Source organism: Vigna angularis, chromosome 6 (assembly GCF_016808095.1).
Source record: "Vigna angularis cultivar LongXiaoDou No.4 chromosome 6, ASM1680809v1, whole genome shotgun sequence".
NCBI lineage: Eukaryota > Viridiplantae > Streptophyta > Magnoliopsida > Fabales > Fabaceae > Vigna > Vigna angularis.
This window is the reverse complement of record NC_068975.1, coordinates 30,942,409-30,964,337: the sequence shown is the minus strand read 5'-3', so window position 1 is coordinate 30,964,337 and position 21,929 is coordinate 30,942,409. Positions and strand designations below refer to the sequence as shown.

At 34.7% G+C, this 21,929-nt stretch overlaps 1 protein-coding gene across 2 annotated transcripts; it reads right to left on the bottom strand.

Annotated features, from left to right (window-relative positions):
- Window positions 1–2,592: 2,592 nt before the first annotated feature.
- On the bottom strand, window positions 2,593–12,808 carry LOC108343137 (uncharacterized). Of its 2 annotated transcripts, XM_052879003.1 has the most exons (8): window positions 12,201–12,804; window positions 11,716–12,120; window positions 5,587–5,681; window positions 5,376–5,492; window positions 4,640–4,831; window positions 4,019–4,162; window positions 3,625–3,841; window positions 2,593–3,497 (listed from the first exon to the last, which is right to left on the bottom strand). In XM_052879003.1, exons 2-8 carry the CDS (start codon window positions 12,011–12,013, stop codon window positions 2,944–2,946), a joined length of 1,617 nt encoding a protein of 538 aa, XP_052734963.1. In that variant the 5' UTR covers window positions 12,014–12,120; window positions 12,201–12,804; the 3' UTR covers window positions 2,593–2,943. The 2 variants fall into 2 exon arrangements, with proteins under 2 accessions (XP_052734963.1, XP_017436710.1); XM_017581221.2 differs by having other exon boundaries at window positions 4,019–4,831; window positions 12,201–12,808.
- Window positions 12,809–21,929: the final 9,121 nt, after the last annotated feature.

Genomic DNA, 21,929 nt, shown 5'->3' with positions numbered 1-21,929 from the left:
CAATAGCCTCTTTGTGTCTCTATTCGCTTAACCTAAATGACAACCTTCTCGGGGGAAATTCCTGAAATTTTAGCTTTAAATTTGCATCAGCTGAAACTCTTCAACAACAGCTTCACTGGGAAACTTCCACAAGATCTGGGACAAAACTCAGACATACAAGATCGCTTCTCCTCCAACCCTCCGCCAACCTCAACAACCGCTTTCTCCCCTGTCCTGACCACATCTCCACCGGCGCCGTTTTGATCTGCGACGAGGACGTGGAGGTGGACTCAAAGTCGTTGGAATTCGCGTTCCGTCGGCATGGCTTGCGCGGGGAATCGTGGACGCGGTGCGGAACTTTGAAGATGTGTTGATGAACTTGGTGGTGGCAGAGGAGGCACGGGTGGGTCCATTGCTGGTGGGGGCGAAGAGAGTGGGGGATTACGGGGACGCAAGGAACGAGGGGGAGGAAGGGGTGAGGGTGGGGTTGAGAAGTAGAAAAGGGGAGCACAGGAAGAGAAGAGGGTGGTGCATTGAGGTTACTTGATTAAAATGTTTCTTGATTGTAGAGTCACTATTTTGATTTTGTTTTCCAAGTTAATGGTGCACGAGGAAGATGATGGTAGTTCTGCGTGTTTGGGTTGTTCATGATGATGCTTGACTGAAATGGATGGAAGATGGAAGATAACTTTTTTTAAATTTTTTAATCAAAATGTTAAAATATTTTTAAATTACACGTAAAACTCTCTAAATGCCAGGTTTAAAAAATCTGCCACGTCAACTTCTAACCTCAGTAAAACTTAACTCCGTTAAGTCAAATTTAACGGCAATGACCCAATTGATCCAAATTAGCACTATTTAGGACTTAATTAGAAAATTTAAAAGAACGGGAATTGAACTGGGAAAACTCTACATAAATAGGAACAACTAAAGAGTTTTAACCTAAATTTAATGATAAAATTAATTTTTATCTTTTTATTATTATGATATAAAAGTATATAGTGCATGTATTGTTACTAGTTTTAAGTAAAAAGTTCATATTTTATTTTATTTTCTTAGAGAAAGAATTAACGATAAAATTAGTTTGCTTAGCTTTAAAAATAATGAAATGCGATTAGATATTTTTCAAACGGCAAAAATAGAAACATATATGACGAAATCGAAGCCTGTTGTTCAATTATTATTATTTTTGTTTGGTAACAACTATAATCAATACTGATTGAATGTTTCCATTTGTCTAACTAATACCCACTCACAAGGGTAACTTGTCACAATAAAAGTTGTCTAATTATTAGGAGTTTCAATTAAGTTAACTTGTAACATTTAAGAATTTGTATAATTCTAAATGTGACCTAATTATTATTCTTTACCAGATGATGAACCACAATAGCATGTGATTATTTTACAAAGTGTATCTTTATTGGGAAAACAAAAATTTTAAAAAACAATAAAACAGCACTTGATTATTTTACCAATAATGATGTGAAACAACAAAGTAATTCTAAAACGAAATTTCTTCCCTTCTAATAAATCAATTTAAAAGTCAACTGAGTTCCGTAGTAGTTGGAGTAGAACCAATCTAAGGAAATTCTACTTACATCTATTTCCTCCATTTACCAGAAAAAAACGGGACCTTACTTAAGAAATCAAATCAGATACTTCTTGAACGATAATTTAGATATAGAAGAATCTCGACATGGCAGATTTTGTAATTCTGTAATCTTTTAAGATTCATGGTCAAATGCCAAAACTACTGAATATCATTAGGGGTGGGCAAACTGCACTATCTGTACTGTATTATAACTAAACTATAATTAACTATATAATAATTCAAAGAAACTGAATTGAACTAAAAAGTAATTAAAAAAAACTGATCTGAACTTAATTTTAGTGCACTTAGTGCAGTACAATCCAGTAAACTGCTTAAGTTCAAAGCCACACTTTTCATCACGCGCAATGCCTTCCTGGACTGTCCTCCTCTGGATCCTCTCCTGTTTCCGTGTCACGTGGTCTCCCAGCGCCTCCCCTTCTCCGACCACCTCCTCCTCCCCCGCCGTGCCTACCGCCCTACGCTCCTCGCCGTCTCCCTACGCTCCTCGCTGCCAAAACCATCTTCGTCACTGACAACTCCCCTGCCAACTTCTCCCTCGACCACACCCCCTTCACCCACCCCGACCTCTTCTTCACCCTCTCCCCTCGCCAGCAACTCCATCGACTCCTTCTGGAACTCAGGTGCGTCCTCCTCCGGCTCCCGTCTCAACGACATCGTTTTGCTCCCCCTCTTCTCTTTCGTTCTTCCACTGCTACCATGCCAAGGTTTTTCAATCTCTTTTGAAAGGGAAAGGGAAAAACGTGGGTTTGCAGATTTGCTTCTCTTTCCAACGAGAAATGTTCTCAGAACCCGAGTCTTCAACAACAATGACGGCAGCAGGAAATTGTGATGGAAAAAGGAAATAAAAAAACCTACGATTAGAAAAAGAAATAGGAAACTGAAACCATAGTTAACTGTACTCAAAATGAAATAGTTCAATATTTTTAAACTGAACTGTTAACCAGTATAATTAGTTTTTAGTAAAAGTAGTTTTAAGTTTTTTAAGTTTAAAACAATACAGATAAACTATAATTTAAGTTTCTTAACTTAACTGTGCCCAGCCCTAAATATCATTACAAACTTTACTCATGGGCTAACTCTATAATATGCGGTTTGAACTGATATGTGCAGTTGCGCATCTACCAGCCACATGACCTAAATATGGAGCCTATAGAAGTTGATCTCATGAGTCCAAAAACATAAGCTATAATGCTATACACTACAATTATCCTTAAGTCAGATCCTTGAACATCATTATCCTCTGCATATGTAACTACCTCAGGGCTTCATATGGTTTATATACAAGCTCATTCCACCTTCAGGTAAAATCAGGAGAGAAAAAAATTCCCCATTTAGCTTCTATAATATATTCATTATGCAACTTGTATTGATTCTGCTGCATCAAGTTTTGGTTCACAACAATCAAAATTTTCCTCACTGGCCTCCCCGTTGTCAACATCATCACCATTGACATTATCATCATCCTCAGTGTCATCATCACTACAAGAGCTATTAGCGTTGTGTTCATTTAAGGTCAGAAGTGTCTTCACAGCCTTGTCAGCTTCATCATCACAGCCACCACCAGAGTTATCCTTGTCCTCATGAATGGCATAGAGTGGCTCCCTCAGAGTTATTCCCTTCATAATTTCCAGATCAACAGGGATTTCCAAACCAGACGATTCTGGTTCAACCTTCTTAGCAAGTTCAACTTTGGGAATTGATGATGATTTACTTTCTAAAGCAGAGCAATCAGACATGGATCCATCCACCACTGCAGAATTAGCTGACATCCCGATGCTGGACCTGACATTTGAAGTTAAATAAGTGCAAATGTCAGGCTTTCCTCGTATATCAATCCATCTGTTATTGATCCAATCTCGGGAAATGCGAATGTTCTTCTGCTCGACCTTTAGGAACCTCTCTTCACCTAATGAGAAAGTCATATTTACCAATTGTCAGACATAAAACCCGAACAAAACATGATTCACAAACTCACGGAGTCCATGGGCTAGTGAACTACATCACAATAATTAAAGAAAAAAAATGTATCCTACCAGGGGTGTAAACTTGCAGGATTCCATCTCCGCTGACATTAACTGCAGTTATGACCCCTTCCCACCATCCATCACACGACCAGGCATCCACTGCTGCTCCAATCTCAAAAGTACGACTTGAATTGTATTCAGGAGGGCATGGCCGGACTGTTAAGCGGCCTAAACATCGCATACCCAATTTATCAGGAGCTGCCACTCTAGATGCAGGAACCCATTCCTAAAAGTGTTAACAACAGGCTGAGAACCATACTCTTCACTAGCTTCATGGATCAATAGAATTTTTTTTATATGATTGGACTTCTATGTCCAAAAATTACTACAATCAGTAGTTCAGCAATGCTGAGATAAGATAGATAGAAAGAATAAAGAAAAGAAAACACAAGCCATTGCATACCTCTAGTTTCTGTGCTCCGTCTATATCAAGCAAATCATCATACTGGACCTTCAGCAGCCTCGGAGACATGCTCAAGATTTTACATCTAAACCAGCATCCTCTAATGCCACTATCTTGACAAAGAACCTCTATCTTAGCACCGACCTGAAAAGGAAGTTTAGGCTTTGGTCCAATAACCTTAATACCTACTGTTTTTCTTGATAGTTTTAATTTTAAACTGGGATATTTCAGTCCACATTTTGTCATTTCATTGGTAGGAATAGAGACTTGCAGACCAGAAAAAGCCTTCCCAAATATGTGATCCTTAGAACATCTAATCCTCTTATTGCTGGACCTTAAAGGATCATCTTGAGTGAAGTTCTCATCATCATCTGTGTGTGACTTTTCAAACTTTGCCTTTCTCTTGGAGAGAATAGGACTATTTAAACAAGAAAGAACAGGCTGGCTACTATACCCACGCAACTTTGTAAGTGTGAAGGGCTTAAGCCTATTGTTTTTAAACTGCCTAAAGCACGTATGGATCTCGGATAAAGACGTATGAGGCACAGCAGCCAGGTATTTCTCATAATGCTTAGGAGTCAAAACAGTCGCAGGACCATTGACACACTCAGCACTGATCACCTGAACATGAGGTGTGATGAAAACCTCTCCCTCTTGCAGAATCAGCTGTGGAATCACCTGCTTAACTTCCTGACCATGATGAAACCAACGCACCTTCACCTTTTTTTGTCTCTTCTTGTCTTCATACATATCTTCCAAGTAACCAAGATAATGGTTTTCTTCTTCAGCCATAATATACACAAATGAATGAACCTAAAATTTACAAAAAATAGCTTCAGAATCATAAAAATTAAACAATTCCAAAAACAGAAAAAGTATATGGTACCAAGAAAGTGGGTTATAAGCACTTGGGGAAGCCACCCTCAAATGCTATCTGTCAAGGAGAACCTAAACACTTAAATACTCCATCAAACATCCCATTTTATTCGATGTGATCTTAAACACCCCATAATACCCAAGTCCTTATCACAGCACTACCCCTAAGAGCCAAAGTCTTCACTTTCACAATACATTACTTGATACCACTTTACTCAACTCCTTGTTGGTCTAAAACCTCCACAGGTTCCTTTCCCAGACACTGACAGCCAACTTTGTTACTGTTTGATAAGCACTCAAAGTCTTAGGAAACCCATCCTCAAAAGCCAGCTACTTGGGGAATAGGAGAGAACCAAACACTTAAATATCCCACCGAATATCACATACTACTTGATGTGAGACTTAGGCACCTCATAATACCAAGTCCCTATTAGCGAGGAAAAAAATTGAGATATAATGAAAAACAAAATAATTTTCTCACATTTATGGTTGTTCCATTCCTGCAAAACCCTGAGTAGTGCTTCAGCTGTTTAGCACAAAACCAAGTGCTGCCTGACCATTCAATATCCGAGGTTTGGAATTTTAGTTTCCTAGAAATCTGCAGTACAAGAAAAAATACATGGTTAATTAATCACATGAAGATAGAAGAGAAAATATAGAGATATGAATTTAATTAGTTGTCATTTCCTTACCATTTTATCAGGTAAAATCTTATTACTGAAATTAATTCCAGGCACTAAAATTTTGAGAGATTCATCAACTTGTGCAAATTCATCCAATTGTACACCTGTGACAGAAAGGTTATGGCTGCTTAAAATGTCTTCTTTCCACAACTACAGAAAAAACAGCTAAAAGAACTAGTGGATCAAATTGTAGAAAAATCAGGATAAGACAAACAACAAAAATATCCACTAGATTAGGGAAAGGAGATTCATCTCGAAAAACCAGTAATTAGTTTTGCAACAAAAGGGCATAAAGCATTTTATTTGGACTAAGGGATCACATAACCACATTAAGAGTGTTCAGATTGCCATTTAACGCTTGCTAAACAGACAATCACACTTTCCAGTGATGAAAACAGAGAAGTAAGGTTTTTTTCTCATTGATGAAAGTTACGTTGAAGGAAATCGTTAGAAAAACCCATCCTAAGATAGTGGCATCCAACTCAACTCAGTTGTAATGTTAGTTCATCTTTGGTTCCTTCTCACAAAATGTTCAAACTATTGGTCTTCAGAGTATTTATACCTACCTAAAATACTACATAAAGACATTCATCTTACTTTATAGAAACAACAAAAATAGTGAATTAGCTAGCGAGACATCAAGTAAAAAGAATTAAACCATAATTTTCTTCAATAGAAGGTTCCTGTCTTTTTTGGACCTCATAATAATAGTATTCTAAACAAATATGAAAAGGCATGGGATAGAATGAAATGTAAAGTTCATTAGCATCAATAGAAATTATTTATCCATGGAAAAGATGTTCTTAAAACTGATTCAAGAAAAGATTGAAATCAACAAACTACCCAACTCAATGCCATAATTGTCTTCATGGTAACATAAGACCAAAGAAAATTTACCAATTCCTCAATGGATACCTTATCAAATCTTTCTTGCCATGAAAAAATAACTACAGGCTAGGCTCACTTCCAAATTAAAAGAGAAATAATATAGGGTGTGAGAGGTCAAGATTTTAAGTACCACATTTAGTAGTTTATTCTTGTCAATGTGGAACTCACATTGCTACCCATTATGAAAACCAACATCCTCAACGATTTTCACTTTATCAATACTTACCCGACGACAGTCCTTTCCCTTTGATAACTTTACTCACATATCAACATTTGGTTTCACCTTAATACAGCCAAAGTTGCCCTACAATTTTGGGTTGGATCTCCTTATTTTCATAAGTTCTAGCTGGTACAATTAGAATCTTGTAGATATGGTAAAATCCAATATATATAGTAATTGTTAATATTAGGATCAATTAGATTCATTTTATATTTATGTTATTAGAGCCTAAAATAGGGTAAATAAATATTTTGTAATTATGTTTTTCCCCTATAAATTCAATAGCATTGTGGTCTAAACATACAGAACTCATTAAATGTCTTCTTGATTTCTCTCTTCTCAACATGGTTTAAAGTGCCTAACGAGAAAGGAACCCTAATTCATACTTTCCCCGTAGGCCAACTTCTAATAAATGTAAAAATTTTATAACCCATGTATGGTTTCTGGTTTTCTTCTTTTTTCAGTTGTGCTTCACTGTTCACCTCTTAAGACTTTCAGGAGAGTGTTTTCTGGTCGATAGTGCCACAACTGGCATTGCTTTGCAATGGCTCTCCGAGCATCTTTCTTTTGCTATCCAGTAATTTCCACACTCTCCAAGCATCTTTTTGCTCTTTGGTAGTCATTGTGTCCTTTGAGCAATTTTGTCCTCAGGCAGTTGGCGTGCCCTTTGACCAATTTTGGTCTTTGAAAACCATTGCATTCTCCGAGCAATTATTGCTCTACAATAGTCATTGTTCCCCGAGTTTTATTTGCACTCCTGCAATCACAGCATCCTCTTACCACTAATGTGACTCTATAATTGGAGTTGCCCTTTATTTGGCAACCACTAGCTGCCTCACTCACTGCCAACTGCCACCATGTGCCACAAGCTAATTGGCAAATCATCTTCACACACACTAAATTGATGTGCGAAGCTTTGTCATTATATACTTTGTCAGCTCCAACAACCACCTAGCTTTGTAACATGCTTGACTTATACATATGTTTCAACTTGAGAGGCAGTGCTAAAGATATGATTTTAAAGGACAAAGCATATTGAAGTTAATTGTAACTGTTAGAGAAAAAGTTATATCTGGGAAAATTCTGATGATCACCTAGCATATATATTCACCAAGGGGTCCTTGGATTAACTACATATGTGAAAAACTTGGTACATATGACCTATATGCTCCAACTTGAGGAGAGTGTTAGAATCCTATAAATATAGTAAATGATGATATTAGGGTATTAGCCTAAAATAGGGTAACAAAATATTCTGTAATTCCATTTTGTGGTCATAAACACTCATATTTTATCATACGCCTTCTTGGTTTCTCTCTTCTCTACAGGTTACTTCATTGAGAGTCAGGCCAAGATAAGGATTACTTATAGGCTATATTAAGGTGCAAACTGAATACTGATAAGACACTAATATTGTCAAATAGAAAAACCTACTATTTAGTAGTGTCAATAGAGTGAAAGTTGTTACGGATTTAAAGAGAGTGGCAATGTTAGGCACTCTACATTGAGTAGCATAAATTACTTGATGTAGTACTTCAGTCCTGAGACTCTTCCACCCAACAATGGTTTTTCTAGTTGGACTCCTCATTAAAGAGCACTTGTAGAGAGTCTAACCCAAAACACTAATCTATTAGGTGGAAGAGCCTCAAATGTGGATTAAGTAGTTTATACTACTCAATATGGAACGTCAAACAAAGGTCACCACTCTTCGAATTGAGTCATGTTACGCCTAAATGTTACTGGTGGAGCGGCTCAAATCACAATAGTCTACAACATTTGCTAATGCAATGTCAAATAAGGTACTAGAGATAGTTTCCCCCTTGACAAGTTTCCATTTCAAGCTCATATATAGAGGGAAACAATGGAAGATTAGGCAATTTGAAGTTGATCCATTTAAGGTTTTCCTTAGCTTCTTATACATCAGAACCCTCTACTGCACTTGTCTGCAAGTTTATAGCACCAAACACTATTCCTTGCTGCCACGCAGCACTTTCTAGCCAATTTTTTGGCATTGAGACTTTGTTCGCACTGGTTTACAAATATATTCCTCTTTCCTCATTAATTTTAGGCATTTTCGTCATTGTTGTAACCTGTCCTCTGCCATTTCAATCTTATTTCTACTTCTTTCTTATAGAGATTTCATATCGGTTAGATATATGATCAAATTATATACTATGTAAATGGGTACAAACCTCACCTTTCAAATTGATTATGTAGGATTCAGTTAGACCTAAACCCACTAGGTAAGATGGTACCAAAATCTATCCTAACCTGTCAGGTTTGAGATTTTCAGTATTAGACATGAAAGGATGTGCGAGAGATCCACATTGGCTGGAGATATAATTGAATTATTATAGTGCATAGGTGCATTCAAACCTCATTTTGCAACAATTTTTGTGAGATTAGGCTTAAGCCCTCTTTCAAGACTTTCTACTCAATTCTATCTTCAGTCTCTTTAAAAATGTTTAGGGTTTAGGTTTAAAAATGTTGAAGCAACAATGACTTATTAACTTTGGGTGATTTTTCTTTATTTTTCAACATATATACTACAGCAGTTATAAGTTGATGCCTGGTGTTTAGGTTCGAAATAGTGGTCATCCTGTTGTCCCTCAAGCTTTTTGGGGTTCACCACACCATGCTACTAGTTGGGATTGACTACTGAGGTATTATACAAGTAAACCAAGAATAAGTAGACCACAAGACTTGTATTAAGTTGTCATGTAATATATATATATATATATATATATATATATATATATATATATATATATATAGTATATGAGTGGTTTGTCAACCCTAGAACCCTAATTCTTTTATTATTATTAGCTATATCTTCTTCAGTCTATCAAAACTGAAAAGGCTGGTGCCTTTTCTGCCTTGCTTCATAATGGAAGCAAGCATTTCAAGCCAGAAGGCCAGATTAAGTCTCTAAACAATGTTTTTCCTAACCATAAGTGCACCTATAAAGAAATACCATAATGTATTAATACAATACCTAATATCTCATGTTTCAAGAAAGGAAAGAGAACAATTTTTCGATTGCTGCTGTATTGATTACATAAGCAAAACGACAGGCCACCAACCAGAATAACAAACCAATCACAGCTACTCTCACATTTATTCACTTAACATGGAAAAAATCAATGACAAATGCTAACATGGCGATAATTAGTCATCCTTAATAGCTAGCTAGGAAAAGTAGAATATAAATTCCATTAAATTTGCACTTAAGCAATCCAAATAAAATATTTGATGTGGTAGTGACACTATTTCAAAATAAACCACTTTACTCAATTTGAACAAATCATAAAAAATCTTTGATTTCCAAAATAAATTCACCTATTATTGTAAATCTTCAATAAGTCCAAAGACAACATCCCACAAATAAGGTGCATGTAAAATAACTTTTACGCAAGTGGTCATGCAGGGAAGAATAACAGGAGTTGACAAAATTCCTTGAAAAGATAAACTCACGGGAAGTGCATTTCCGTTATTAAACAGAACAAGTCTTTCTAAAGGAATACAGGACAAGCGGTTACAGCTGAAAAAATAATGAAAACCGAGTCTTATCCCATTAGGTGCCAATAAAAACCTCCATGTCAAAATTCCGTGAGCCAAAACCATTAAAAAAATACAGGACAAGCTGTTACAGCTGAAAAATTAATAAAAACCGAGTCTTATCCCATTAAGTGCCAATGTCAAAATTCCGTGAGCCGAAACCATGCACACAGTAACTTCAAGCACATGCATCTGCAATTAATATTTCACAAATACAAAATAACCCAAAGCAATAGAAAAATGTGATTGCATGCTGAAAACCTAACTACTGCATGTGAAGCCGACAATTCCACCAAAACAAACAAATGAGTCAGTTGACGACATAACCTATATAACTCAGCACAGACTTGATCAAATTCCTTTAATAGATAAACTCATAGGAAGGATAATTGTGCAGTCAATCAGAACAAGCCTTGTAGCTTTCCAGCATTAATATGAGACACCAGTCATTTTATAACCAACAACTAAAAACAACCAAGCTATTTCTTGATTAGTCAGAACAATTTTTGTTGCTTTCTAATGCTGGTGATACAAGAACCAGTTTATTACCGACTACAACTAACAAAAACCAAGCCATTATGCAATTAATCAGCACAATATAGCACAAGCTTTACCAAATTCCTTTAATAGATAAAATCATATGAAGCAAAGTGTGCGATTAATCGGAACCAGCCTTGTAGCTTTCTGGCATTGATACAAGATATTGATCAGTTCATAACAAACAATTAAAGACAACCAAGCTATTTCTTGAATAATGAGAACAAGTTTTGTCGCTTTCAGGTGTGGTAGTATAAGACACCAGTTTATTACCTACTAAAACTAACAACAACCAAGCTATCATGCAATTAATCAGTACAATATAGCACAGTCTTTACCAAATTCCTTTAATAGATAAACTCATACAAAGCAAAGTTGTGAGATTAATCAGAACAAGCCTTGTAGCTTTGCTGTGGCAGCAGTTTATAACTAACAACTAGAAACAGCCAAGATATTTCTTGATTAATCAGAACAAGTTTTGTAGCCTTCTGGTGTCCATACAATACACCAGTTTATGACCTACTAGAACTGACAACACCCAAGCCATCATGCAATTAATCAGCACAGGTCTTGTAGCTTTCAGGTGTTAGTGCATGACAACAGTTTACTACCAACAATCAAGCCTGCCATTAGGCTGGAAAGTTTTCAAACTGCAGTACCAGTTGATATTGCAGGAAATTATGAACAAATGCAGCTCCAATTGCAGTCCTGGTGATCCCAAAATCCTTATTGTTGTAGCTGAGATAACAAACCACCGTGACAAACCATTTTTTTCAAAACATTAGGGGGATAACAAAACATACAACCTTCCTGGTAAAATTCCAAGGCAAAAGACCATGCAAACAGTAGTAAGTAACATTCAGCACATGCATCCACAATGAACATTCCATCAAACCATACAAATCACCCATAGAACACTATAAGAGTCAAACTACCTGGATGGTGTGACCTATTCCTGGAGACCAAACAAGTAAGCCAGTCAACAACCTCTCGCCGTGCCCTCCACTTGCAGGCATTGATGGGCTGTGTGGATCCATAGGCCTGCAAGAAATGGTCAGGGACAACATACATCATGTGCCTCACACTCCTCTCCGTCCCCACAACCGCCAGCACCGAATTTCCGGACGCATCCTTCAGATAGAAGTGAATCACTCGGTTCCCACGCTCCTGGCATATCACCTGCTCCTCCCAGGCCACAAAAACATCCCCACCACCTACCTCCCCACCAGACATTCTCAAACCTACCACAGTTAGTTCCTCCACCAACGGCAAATTGTACAAGGAAAAACCCTAACACAAACCACCACCCCCTAAGTCAAACCATCTCACAGCACCCAAACCTGCAAAAATACAGCAATTCAAAAAAAAAAAAACCCCGCAAAGCAATAGGGATCAAGTTCTGGAGAGAGTGAAACATCACCGCCAGAATTGAAGTGAGAGAAAACCAAGTGAGAGGAGTCCTGAAAGTGAAGTCAAACAATGCCCAGCAAAAGGAGGGAAAGACTAGAAAAAACACAAATGTTAGAGCGCATTCAAGAGAGTGTGCAATAACTAGGAGTGTGAGGAAGTTTGTGTGTTTAGCTGTGTCTGTGACGAAGGTTTTGGTGGGTGGGGCCAGGTGGGTTCAATGGAGGGGTGACCGAGACGACCCAGATAACAAACAAAACAAAAACAAAACCAAGAAAAAAAAAACTTCAAACTCTTGGGGAGGGATTAGAGAGCATGGTTGGGTCCTCTTTAGTGGGAGAAAAAATGGGTAATAGAGCAGACAAAGAGAGAGACAGGGTTGAAGCTGCTCTGCTATTGCTGCTGCTACCAAGTGACCTTTCTCTTCTCTTCTTCTGTTTCTGTGCCATGTGGTGTGAATCAGTGGGTTGAGGAGAAGAGAAAGGAGAAAGAGAAGAACTGCGAGGGTATTATGGGAATTGTGCTTGTTTTTCCTGGAGGGATATTCGAGTGCTGCGACTACATTGTACTCACTGACACGTGGCTCTCTATTTGACTACCTTTTCTCCATCATGCCCATGTTGTTGCTTGTAGTTGTTGCTTGTAGTTGTGTCCTGTCCATACGACCGTTACTATAATAAATTTGGTTGTGTTTTCTCTTTGTCAAGTTTTCCATCTTAATTTTCTTTTTCTGTGTCTTTGTGATATTCTTAGGGAAGGTGGCTCCTACTCATACTGCACACAGGGTTGTAGTCACTTCCTTAAAGATTGTCTACAAAATAGGTTTACACTTGTAGAATGTCCCAACTTAAAAGTCAAAAATTAAGAAAATAATCATATATATATATATATAAATATGGAAATATTGTTTTTTGTGATAAAAAGTGGAAATCCTTTGACATATTGAAAGGTAACAATTCCCCTAATATAAAATAATATTGATTGGTAAAATTTATGATCATATTCATGTTTACATAAAAATGAATTTGAAAGGTTTAATACTATAGCAGCACATTATTTATTACTATCATCAGTGAGAGTTTATTGGAAATTAATTATAACTTTTTTTAGCTCTTATTTGATGGATATTTTTTATGACTTTGTAATTTTATATTTTTTAATCTGTAGCATATGTTTTATTTAAATTGTGTTTTTATATTAGAGTTGTATGATTGATTATTGAATCCCTTTATTTTTTTTCAAAATTTCTTAAATAGGTGAAGATAATATTGTTAAGATCAGTTTTGGAATTTAAAATTTTATTTTTAAAATTCAATTCAAAGAATTTATACTAAAACAACATTAAATGTGAGATTATTAAATGTATTAAAGTAGCATTAAAATAATATGCATTAACTTTTGTTTGAGATTTACAGTGAGAAATTCATACATTTCATTATTTAAGAATTTTTTATATGATTAGCGTGTAATACAAATACTTTAAAAGAAATATAGTATTTTTTATGTGTGAAAATGTTCAAAATATGATAGCAAAGTCTCAACATTTTAAATGAAATTTACACAGCTATATGACATTTATTGCAACTGAATTCAAACCTAAAAATAGATTCTCCTTAACCACTGTTTTTACCTACAAATAAATTAACTACTGTTTTAACTAAAAGATATTCATAAATATAGATATGTTATAATTTGCTTTTAATTGAAAAAAAAAAACTCACTCTACACGCCTTTTACTTTTTATTTATTTAAAGTCAAACTTGAAAATTAACATTAGTAGAAACATTATATTATAAAGATTAAGTTCTTTTGTAAACCATTACTGCATCCCTAATAAAAATTACTTATAATAGTTATTTATAAATGAAGATAAAATACTTTGAAATTAAAGAAAGTTATTAACAACTATCTAAAAATTTAAGTAACCATGAATATATGACTTATATTTAAATAGTGATTGAATTGCATCCAACTATTAAAAGCAATGTATTACATACTTTTAAGTTTATCATTTTCTTTTCTAGACTTCTTCGTTATTATTTTGATTTTAAAATATATACACATTTTTATATTTTGAAAATAAATAATTACTTTTCTCCAATTTTAAGTAAAAATAATATCAATATTTATTGTATTTTCATTTTGCTTAAAAATTAATAAAAAGGTACGTGTAATTACATCTCTGTCCACCTTTTTATGATAGGAATAAAAAAATTGAGTCCAAAAGAATAAAATTACAAAGAAAAAACATGAGATTAAAAATTAAAAGTTTTAAAATAAAAGTAAATGCTTTTTAAGTGTAGAAAAGTTATATTTATTTTTTGTAGAGTATTTTTTTAGAACACTTAACTACAAACATGATTGTTTTTAGTTGGGGTTATATTTAGTGTTTATGAGAGTTTTATCCCTTAGTAAAGGGCGTTTTTAGTGACTTGTTATTTTTCTAAAAAGAGTCCGTGTAATTAATAAGTTACTTTGAGATTTTTAACAATCTGTATAATAACTTACGCTATCATTTTAAATTATAAATAAATAAACATTTTTGTTATTTTTTATTTATATTTATTCTTTATTAAAATAACAAATATTAAGTTAATAAATATAATTATATCTTTTATTTTGTATTAATTATATTATATTAACTTTTTCTATAATATCATTTTTATATTATTATAAGATATTTAGTAGATATAACATCTCAATTTAATCCCAATTTAATAGTAAAAACTATTAAACTTGAAATTTTATAAATGATAATTAATAGTAAATAATTTTAATTATATATAATATCAAAGTAATACCATATTAACATATTACATATATAAGGAAACTATTTAACTATAAATACATATTCCCATAAAATTGTACATGACAATCATGCACTCTTATCTTAAGGATCAAATTGAAGACTCATCAACGTTATGATATACATCAATTCTTGCATCATTCTCTGTCCACATCACAATGGTGATCATTGCGAGAAGAAGATACAATACAAGACAACCAGAAAGATAAACTAACTAAAAAAGAGAAATAGATAAATACCAAGTACCTAAAATCCACTTAATCATCACATTTAGATATAAAAGCAACCATTCATAATAAATTCACACATACAATTAAATTTGTCTAAACTCAATTTATCTAATTATGTGTATTTGAGTCAGACTTGTAAAATCATGCACTTATGGTAGTATATACCGCTCTACTAAACTATCATATAAAAGGTTAATTTTGGTCATGGTCATAAAAACCTTGAAACTGTCCTTATGACAAGTGTCGATGGTCCAATGCAATCAATTTTTGCAACATGTATATTGGGTAATTTGTAGTACAAGTGTGTATCCACAAATATCTTGTAGTATACATAATGTTTGAACTAGTTTAACTTAATAAAACAATGTTTGAGTTGTGTAAAGATAGATTGATACATAAAGATGTTGATTTAATGTAACAAAAAAGTGTTAAAACAATTTTGAGTAAAAGGTTGGTTTCAATATGATAAAGACGTGTTGAAGCTAAATTTAACCATTTTGTCCTTCCCTTGTCGTGATCCAATCATTATTTACAAAGATACAATTATCCATGTACTGGAAGTTCTCTTTAAATGTAACTCTATGTTCATTCTTAACACTTATAGTATAATATTATCAAACTTGAGTATAATTCCTCAGTGACTGCTTGAATGAATCACTTGCATTAAGATTGTGATTCTATAGTCAATTAGAGCCTTATATATATTTATAAAAGTAAAAGAAGATTTAGTTGAACCACAAATTGGAACCAATTTTCACTTAATCTCAAGCTAATGAAATAAAATTGATAACTTTTTGGCAAGTATACCAAATCGTTCAAAGTAATATATAGTGAGTTCAGAGTATCGTTCTCCCAAAGGACTTGTGCAACACATGACAATTCTTCCTTTTATAACTCAATTAGACATCAAAATGCACAAAACAACACAAGAAACTCTTTTAGGTATTTTATCAGACAGTTGGTGTGCAAGGAATTTATATTTAAAAGAAACTTTGTTGGAATTAGGTTTCATGAATCATATGAATATAAAACTCTGTTCAATATTTCATTATTTCATTCAAACATTCACATCAAGACATACTAGTCCTAATCCCTTAGCAACTAGTTCTAAATTAATATATCAAAATGCTAATCCTTAGTCAATTTAACATATAATTTGCATTAAGTCTGATGTTAAGAATGACCAAGTTATTGAGTCTATCCCTAGATCTCAGATCACTTAGGTGCTCTATCTATGTCCATGTTCAAAGTTACTTTCTCGTAATCAGAAACATTCAAATAACATTATATTTCCATACAATGATAGTAAATTCAAGAAAGAAAATATGAATGAACAACGATATATTGAACAGGAAAATTACATCAGAGTGAGTTCATTACATCCAATTCCAACGAAAGAAAAATTTAACTAGTCCTAGTCATCTAGAACGTACACATTTGACGCAATCACTTGCGATAATGGTGTCTTGATAACTTGAAGTAGTCTCTGAAGTTTCTGAGATGTTTTCGTTTCTTTCCTCTTCCGGAACTTCTCTCCCGTTCTTTCTGTCCAATTCCCACTTTAAAAGCCAATTGAAAAAATAACTAATTCGCTAAGCGCACAACTCTTTATGCGCTAAGCGAATATTCAACTGCAGCATATCTTTAATTGTCCTTTATTCGCTCAGCGAGTTGTGCTGGTACGCTGAGCGAAAAAAACTCTATTTAGCTGAGCAATTTAATGTTGGCTTAGCGAGAAACATCTGATAACACTCCACTTTGATGTATAAATTCTTGTACAATTTATTACACACTTTCCTACTTCTAATTACAACTTTTCAATGAGGAAAACACATTATTTCATGAATAAATACAAATTTTGAGTTAATTAATAAGTCTGAAAACATGTATTTTTCATACTTATCAAAAATGAATAATCAGTTCATCCAACAATAAACATAAATTAATTCACAATCATGTATGTAATAAAAACATACTTTGATAACAATACTAGTACACTAGAGTTTCAAAGGTTTACATCTTAGCTTCAACACCAAAGAGACTTAGCTTCTCACAATGGATACAAACTTTGTAATGCTTTTGATAGTCGTGTCTCTTCTTCCTCTCTAAAGGTATATAATAAGTACAGAGAAAAATGTCTAAAAATCTCTTTAAAAATGTCTCTCAAAATCTCCCAAAAAGTCTGACTAAAACAAGGATACAACTCTAATTTTATAAACTATCTAGAGCAGTGCTCAATAGTGCACTTATGGCTTAACAATAGAGGTTTCCTTCCTATGTGAGTTTGGTTTTATGGTTCAACCTCATGCTCTAATGCTAGGCTCCTAAGATAACTTCTTTGAAAATGAGTCTTTATGGCTTAATCTTAGGTTTAGTGCTTGAGGTTTTGATAATGCTAAATTTTACCATATTTTAAGCATCATTTTAGTAGCAAAATCAACTCCTTTCTAACTTATAACTTGCTTAATCCTCTTGTTTTGTCTTGTTTTCTATATATTTGTGTTTTTGGCTACTTTGATGTACTTTCATCAATAATCCCTTATTTTGTAGCTAAAAATGAGCTTGGAAGACTCTCCAACAAACGATAGAACTGGACCAAGAAATTAACACGAAGAAATGCCATCAGCAGCGCAAGAACGCTCGTCCCAGGAGAGCGGACGCTCGCCCAGAAGGCAGAAGAGTGGACGCTCGTCCAGAGTGGAAGCACGAGCGGACGCTCGTCCAGGAGCTGGAGGACGTTCGTCCCACATTGAGGACGCTCGTCCAGTCAGGTGGCCGCTCGTCCAAGAGAGCGGACGTTCGTCCAGGAGGACGCTCGTCCAAAAGAGGTCGTTCGTCCCATGCAGAGGGCGCTCGTCCAGCCAGGCAGAAGTGGACGCTCGTCCAGCCAGGCAGAGGACGCTCGTCCAGAACGCTCGTCCAGCAAGGAGGACGCTCGGCCAGATTGAAGGACGTTCGTCCACTTTCAGCTTCCAGAGAGTTTCACGCCCGGGCGTGAGAAATGGGGCGCCCGGGCGCGACTTTTCGCCAGTTTTCAATATTTCCAGTGAGTCTCGCGCCCGGGCGTGAGAAAATGGGGCGCTCGGGCGCGACTTTTGCTGATGTGTCTATTTAACCCTAAAACGCGAAGGGGAAATGTCTTTGGTCATTTGGAGGCGCGATTTCACGGCTGGAGCTCATGGAGGGCGTGAGGAGCTTGTGGGAACATCTCCTCCTCTTCCTTTGGGTCTCCTTCTTCTTCCATCTTCCATGTTTGTAAGCTTAGGGTTCTCCATGGAAATGGAGAACCAAACCCATCTTTGTTGGGATTAGTTGTAGCCTTTGAATTCTTGTGTAATTGTTGAATGATTTGATTATATATATGCCTTTTCTATCAATTGCTAGTATTCTTGTTTCCAATCTTAAAGCTTGCATGTAATGGGAACGTTCATGACATGATTTTGGGGTTTTATGGATTATGGGAACGTAAGATGAAATCTTGAACTGAAATAAGAGTCCTTGTGGGTCATTGATTCTAGGAATGGAAGATGATTCACATGTTGTCTTAGATCCCAACTCTTTAATGCGGGTTTTGCTTGTTAGATTGCCAAGGAATTGGGGTTTGATAAGGAAAACCTAGGCTCTTTCACTTAAGGAATTAGGGTTAGAGTGTTTTAGTGGATTGACTTTAGTAAATTGATAGAGAGGAGATAAAATTGGTTATACACAAGAGTGCATTGGTGAAAACTAACCTTAGCAATGTCATTTCATACCATTTCTCGTCTTTTCCATTTCCAAGTGTCTTCAATACCAAAGTCCAACCTTGTAATTATGTATGAATTTACATTCCTGCACTTGTTCTGTATATTGATGTTATGTTATTGAGTCTATATGAGTTGTTAATCGCACAATTCTCTAGTATTACGAGTCTCTTGGGAAAACGATACCCGGTCTTACCGGTTTATTACTTGAACGATTCGGTGCACTTGCCGAAATCGAGCCCAACAAGTATTTTTTGAGTCAACAAGTTTTTAGCGCCGTTGCCAAGGATTTGGGGATTGAACCCGAGTCCTAGCAACGGCTAACAAGTTAAATTGGGCTTCAACAGGTTTCCTCTTCCAAAGAGTTTTTTCTATGACTCAACCTCAATTCTACCTCTCATCAGTTAAAGTTTCCACATAATTGCATGCATTTCGTCTAGTTTTATGTGTTTTTCCATTTTGACTCTCGTGATGTTGGAAACTGCAAAATAAATTGAATTTTGGTAAATTTAACATAACTAATTCAAAATAAGTGTTAAATTCATCTCAAAATTAACTCAATTTAGACACTTATTAACAAGACCTTCTGTCACTCTCACCATCTAACCATACTCCTCTACATGAGTATGAATAGTCAGTCATGATAGCTTCATAAAATGAAACAATTATCGTCTCAAGTCACACCCTAGTGAAACACACATTCAATGAGATTTCCTCCCTAAAAATGCACTACAACTCATCCTTTCATACCTTTTGTTTCACTTTACAAACCAAATACAATATTAAGATCACACTTGGTATCATAAAATCAGAGAAAACAATCACTCAAAGATGCATAACAAATGACACCCAATGATAAGTGCTCACTTTATCTATAATTCACATGCATTTTTGCATTTATTTTGTTGATTTTATTACATAATTTAGATTTTCCTCGTGATATTTAAAGAATTTAGCAAAAACATAAGGATATAAACATGTGTGGTAAAACTAATGTACTTTCGATGAATTTCTAAAGAATTAGAAGAAACATAACATAATAGCTTAAGCATCAAAATAACAGCTTGAGCACTCAAAGGCAGTTTCTAAAAGATACAAAATTTGTTTCCACAGCTCAAGCAGAGAAGATGGTGTATGAGTCACGTGAGCAAACCTTTACCATAAAGCAACCTCAAACACCAAGTTTTGGAGCTCAACTATGGAAGAAACCCACCATTGAAAAAGCTTTGTGCTTGAACAATAAGAACAAAGTCTAAGCTACAAGGAAACCCTCCATGAAATAAAAGCTCACAAGATTGGCCATCATGTTTGGAGCTGTAATCAACTTCCACTTTTCAATAAATTAAGGGCAAACCCCTTACTATACAATCCAAAATTCCATATCCAAATTCTTAGTCTCTCTCCAAACTCTCTTTGCAGTTTGTAATATTTTCTTAGGATTTAGAAGAAATACGAGGAATAAACAATAACTCCTAGGATTAAATGTTATGATCATTATGAGTTACTGAACTTCCTAGTGTTGTAATTGGATGTAGCTCTCTAAAATTATGCATTAGTACCATTTTAGTGTTTTATTCAAGTATTCTTTCACATGTTAGTGATTTAATTCATTTTTTACGTCTGATGAACAAATCAATCATTTTAAGTTAGGCAAAAGCTAATTCATCTTATAGATCCAATTGAAGCATATAAAGTTATTGCTCTCGAAATGGGATGTCATCACCTATCAATATTAGAAATGCGTCCAGCGGTAGTGCTCAAGAGACCTGACACTCAAGGATAAAACCTTTGGAACACCTCTAGATGATTTTTAAAGACAAATGTCTAACGGTATAAGGTGATGCTTAGCGACATAAAGCCAGTAACTAACTTTGGTTTCACCCAACGAAACACGTACTCACCCAACAATAACTAACTCATGAAGTCACTGTTAAAGTAGCATCCGACGACATCATACGCCCAACACCTTAGATCGAAATTGCTCCAAACCTTGAAATTTGAGTTAATTTTTTTAATTAAAAAAAAAAAAGTATCAAGTACATTAATATGTCCTCTAATGAAAATTATGTAAGACCCATGAAAAATATTTATAGTAGTAAATTTTAGCATTTTATTAGTAATAATAATTTTAGTGGATAGAAAAATGTAAATTTTGAATATAAAATTATAGTAATTTTAGAAGGAGAGGTTCAAATTTTTGGTAACTTATTTAGTAAATTTTTTAAATTGAATAGTAAAAAGTGAATAGTAAATAGTAAAAAGTGAATAGTAAATAGTAAAAAGTGAATAGTAAAAATAAATTTTTAGCATGAGGATTTCTTAGCATGGAAGAAAGTAGTAGGTAGAAATTAGGATCAGATTTGGTGAGAAAATGATTGAAATATTATTTTTAAATAATATTAAAATAATAAATAATATTAAAATATTAATGAATAGTAATTTTTTTTTTATAAATAGCCATAGGAGGGAAGGGTATTTTGCACCAAGAAAAGAGGAATCAAGTGAGAGCTTGAGAAATAGAGAAGAAAGAGTTAGGGAGAAATTTTTAGTTGCAAGAAGAGTAGAGGTTCTGAAGGGTTTCGGGGGAAACAAATTCGGAGCAGGAGATTAAGTCTGGAATAGAGGTAGGGGAGCTAACTTTTCTAAGCTTTTATATTATGATTTAGTACTGTTTTATTACTATTCATGTCTTGAAATTATGTATGAATATTGTTAATGCTTACTTATGTTTATCTATATTGATATTCGGTATAAATATTATATGCTGTTGTTTTGAATCTGTTAATAAGAAATTTGTTAAAAACTAGTTGAGGAACACTTTGGCTAAGGAAAGACTTGGTACTTAAGTTGTCCATTGTGACGCACCTCTCTTTCCTGGAAGTCTACTCGACAAGTTTTTAACTTAAATCTTGTGTACAGATTATGTACTGTTAAATTATCATGTAATATATCTTGTTGGAATATAT

Bases quoted from the DNA above. Each gene is read 5' to 3' on its own strand.
- LOC108343137 (XM_017581221.2), bottom strand. From the start codon at position 12,013: ATGTCTGGTGGGGAGGTAGGTGGTGGGGATGTTTTTGTGGCCTGGGAG. The intron at 5,493-5,586 runs GTAAGGAAATGA...CTTGTACTGCAG, and splicing joins AGATTTTACCTGATAAAATG to ATTTCTAGGAAACTAAAATT. The intron at 4,832-5,375 runs GTGAGAAAATTA...TGTAAATTTTAG, and splicing joins GGAATGGAACAACCATAAAT to GTTCATTCATTTGTGTATAT.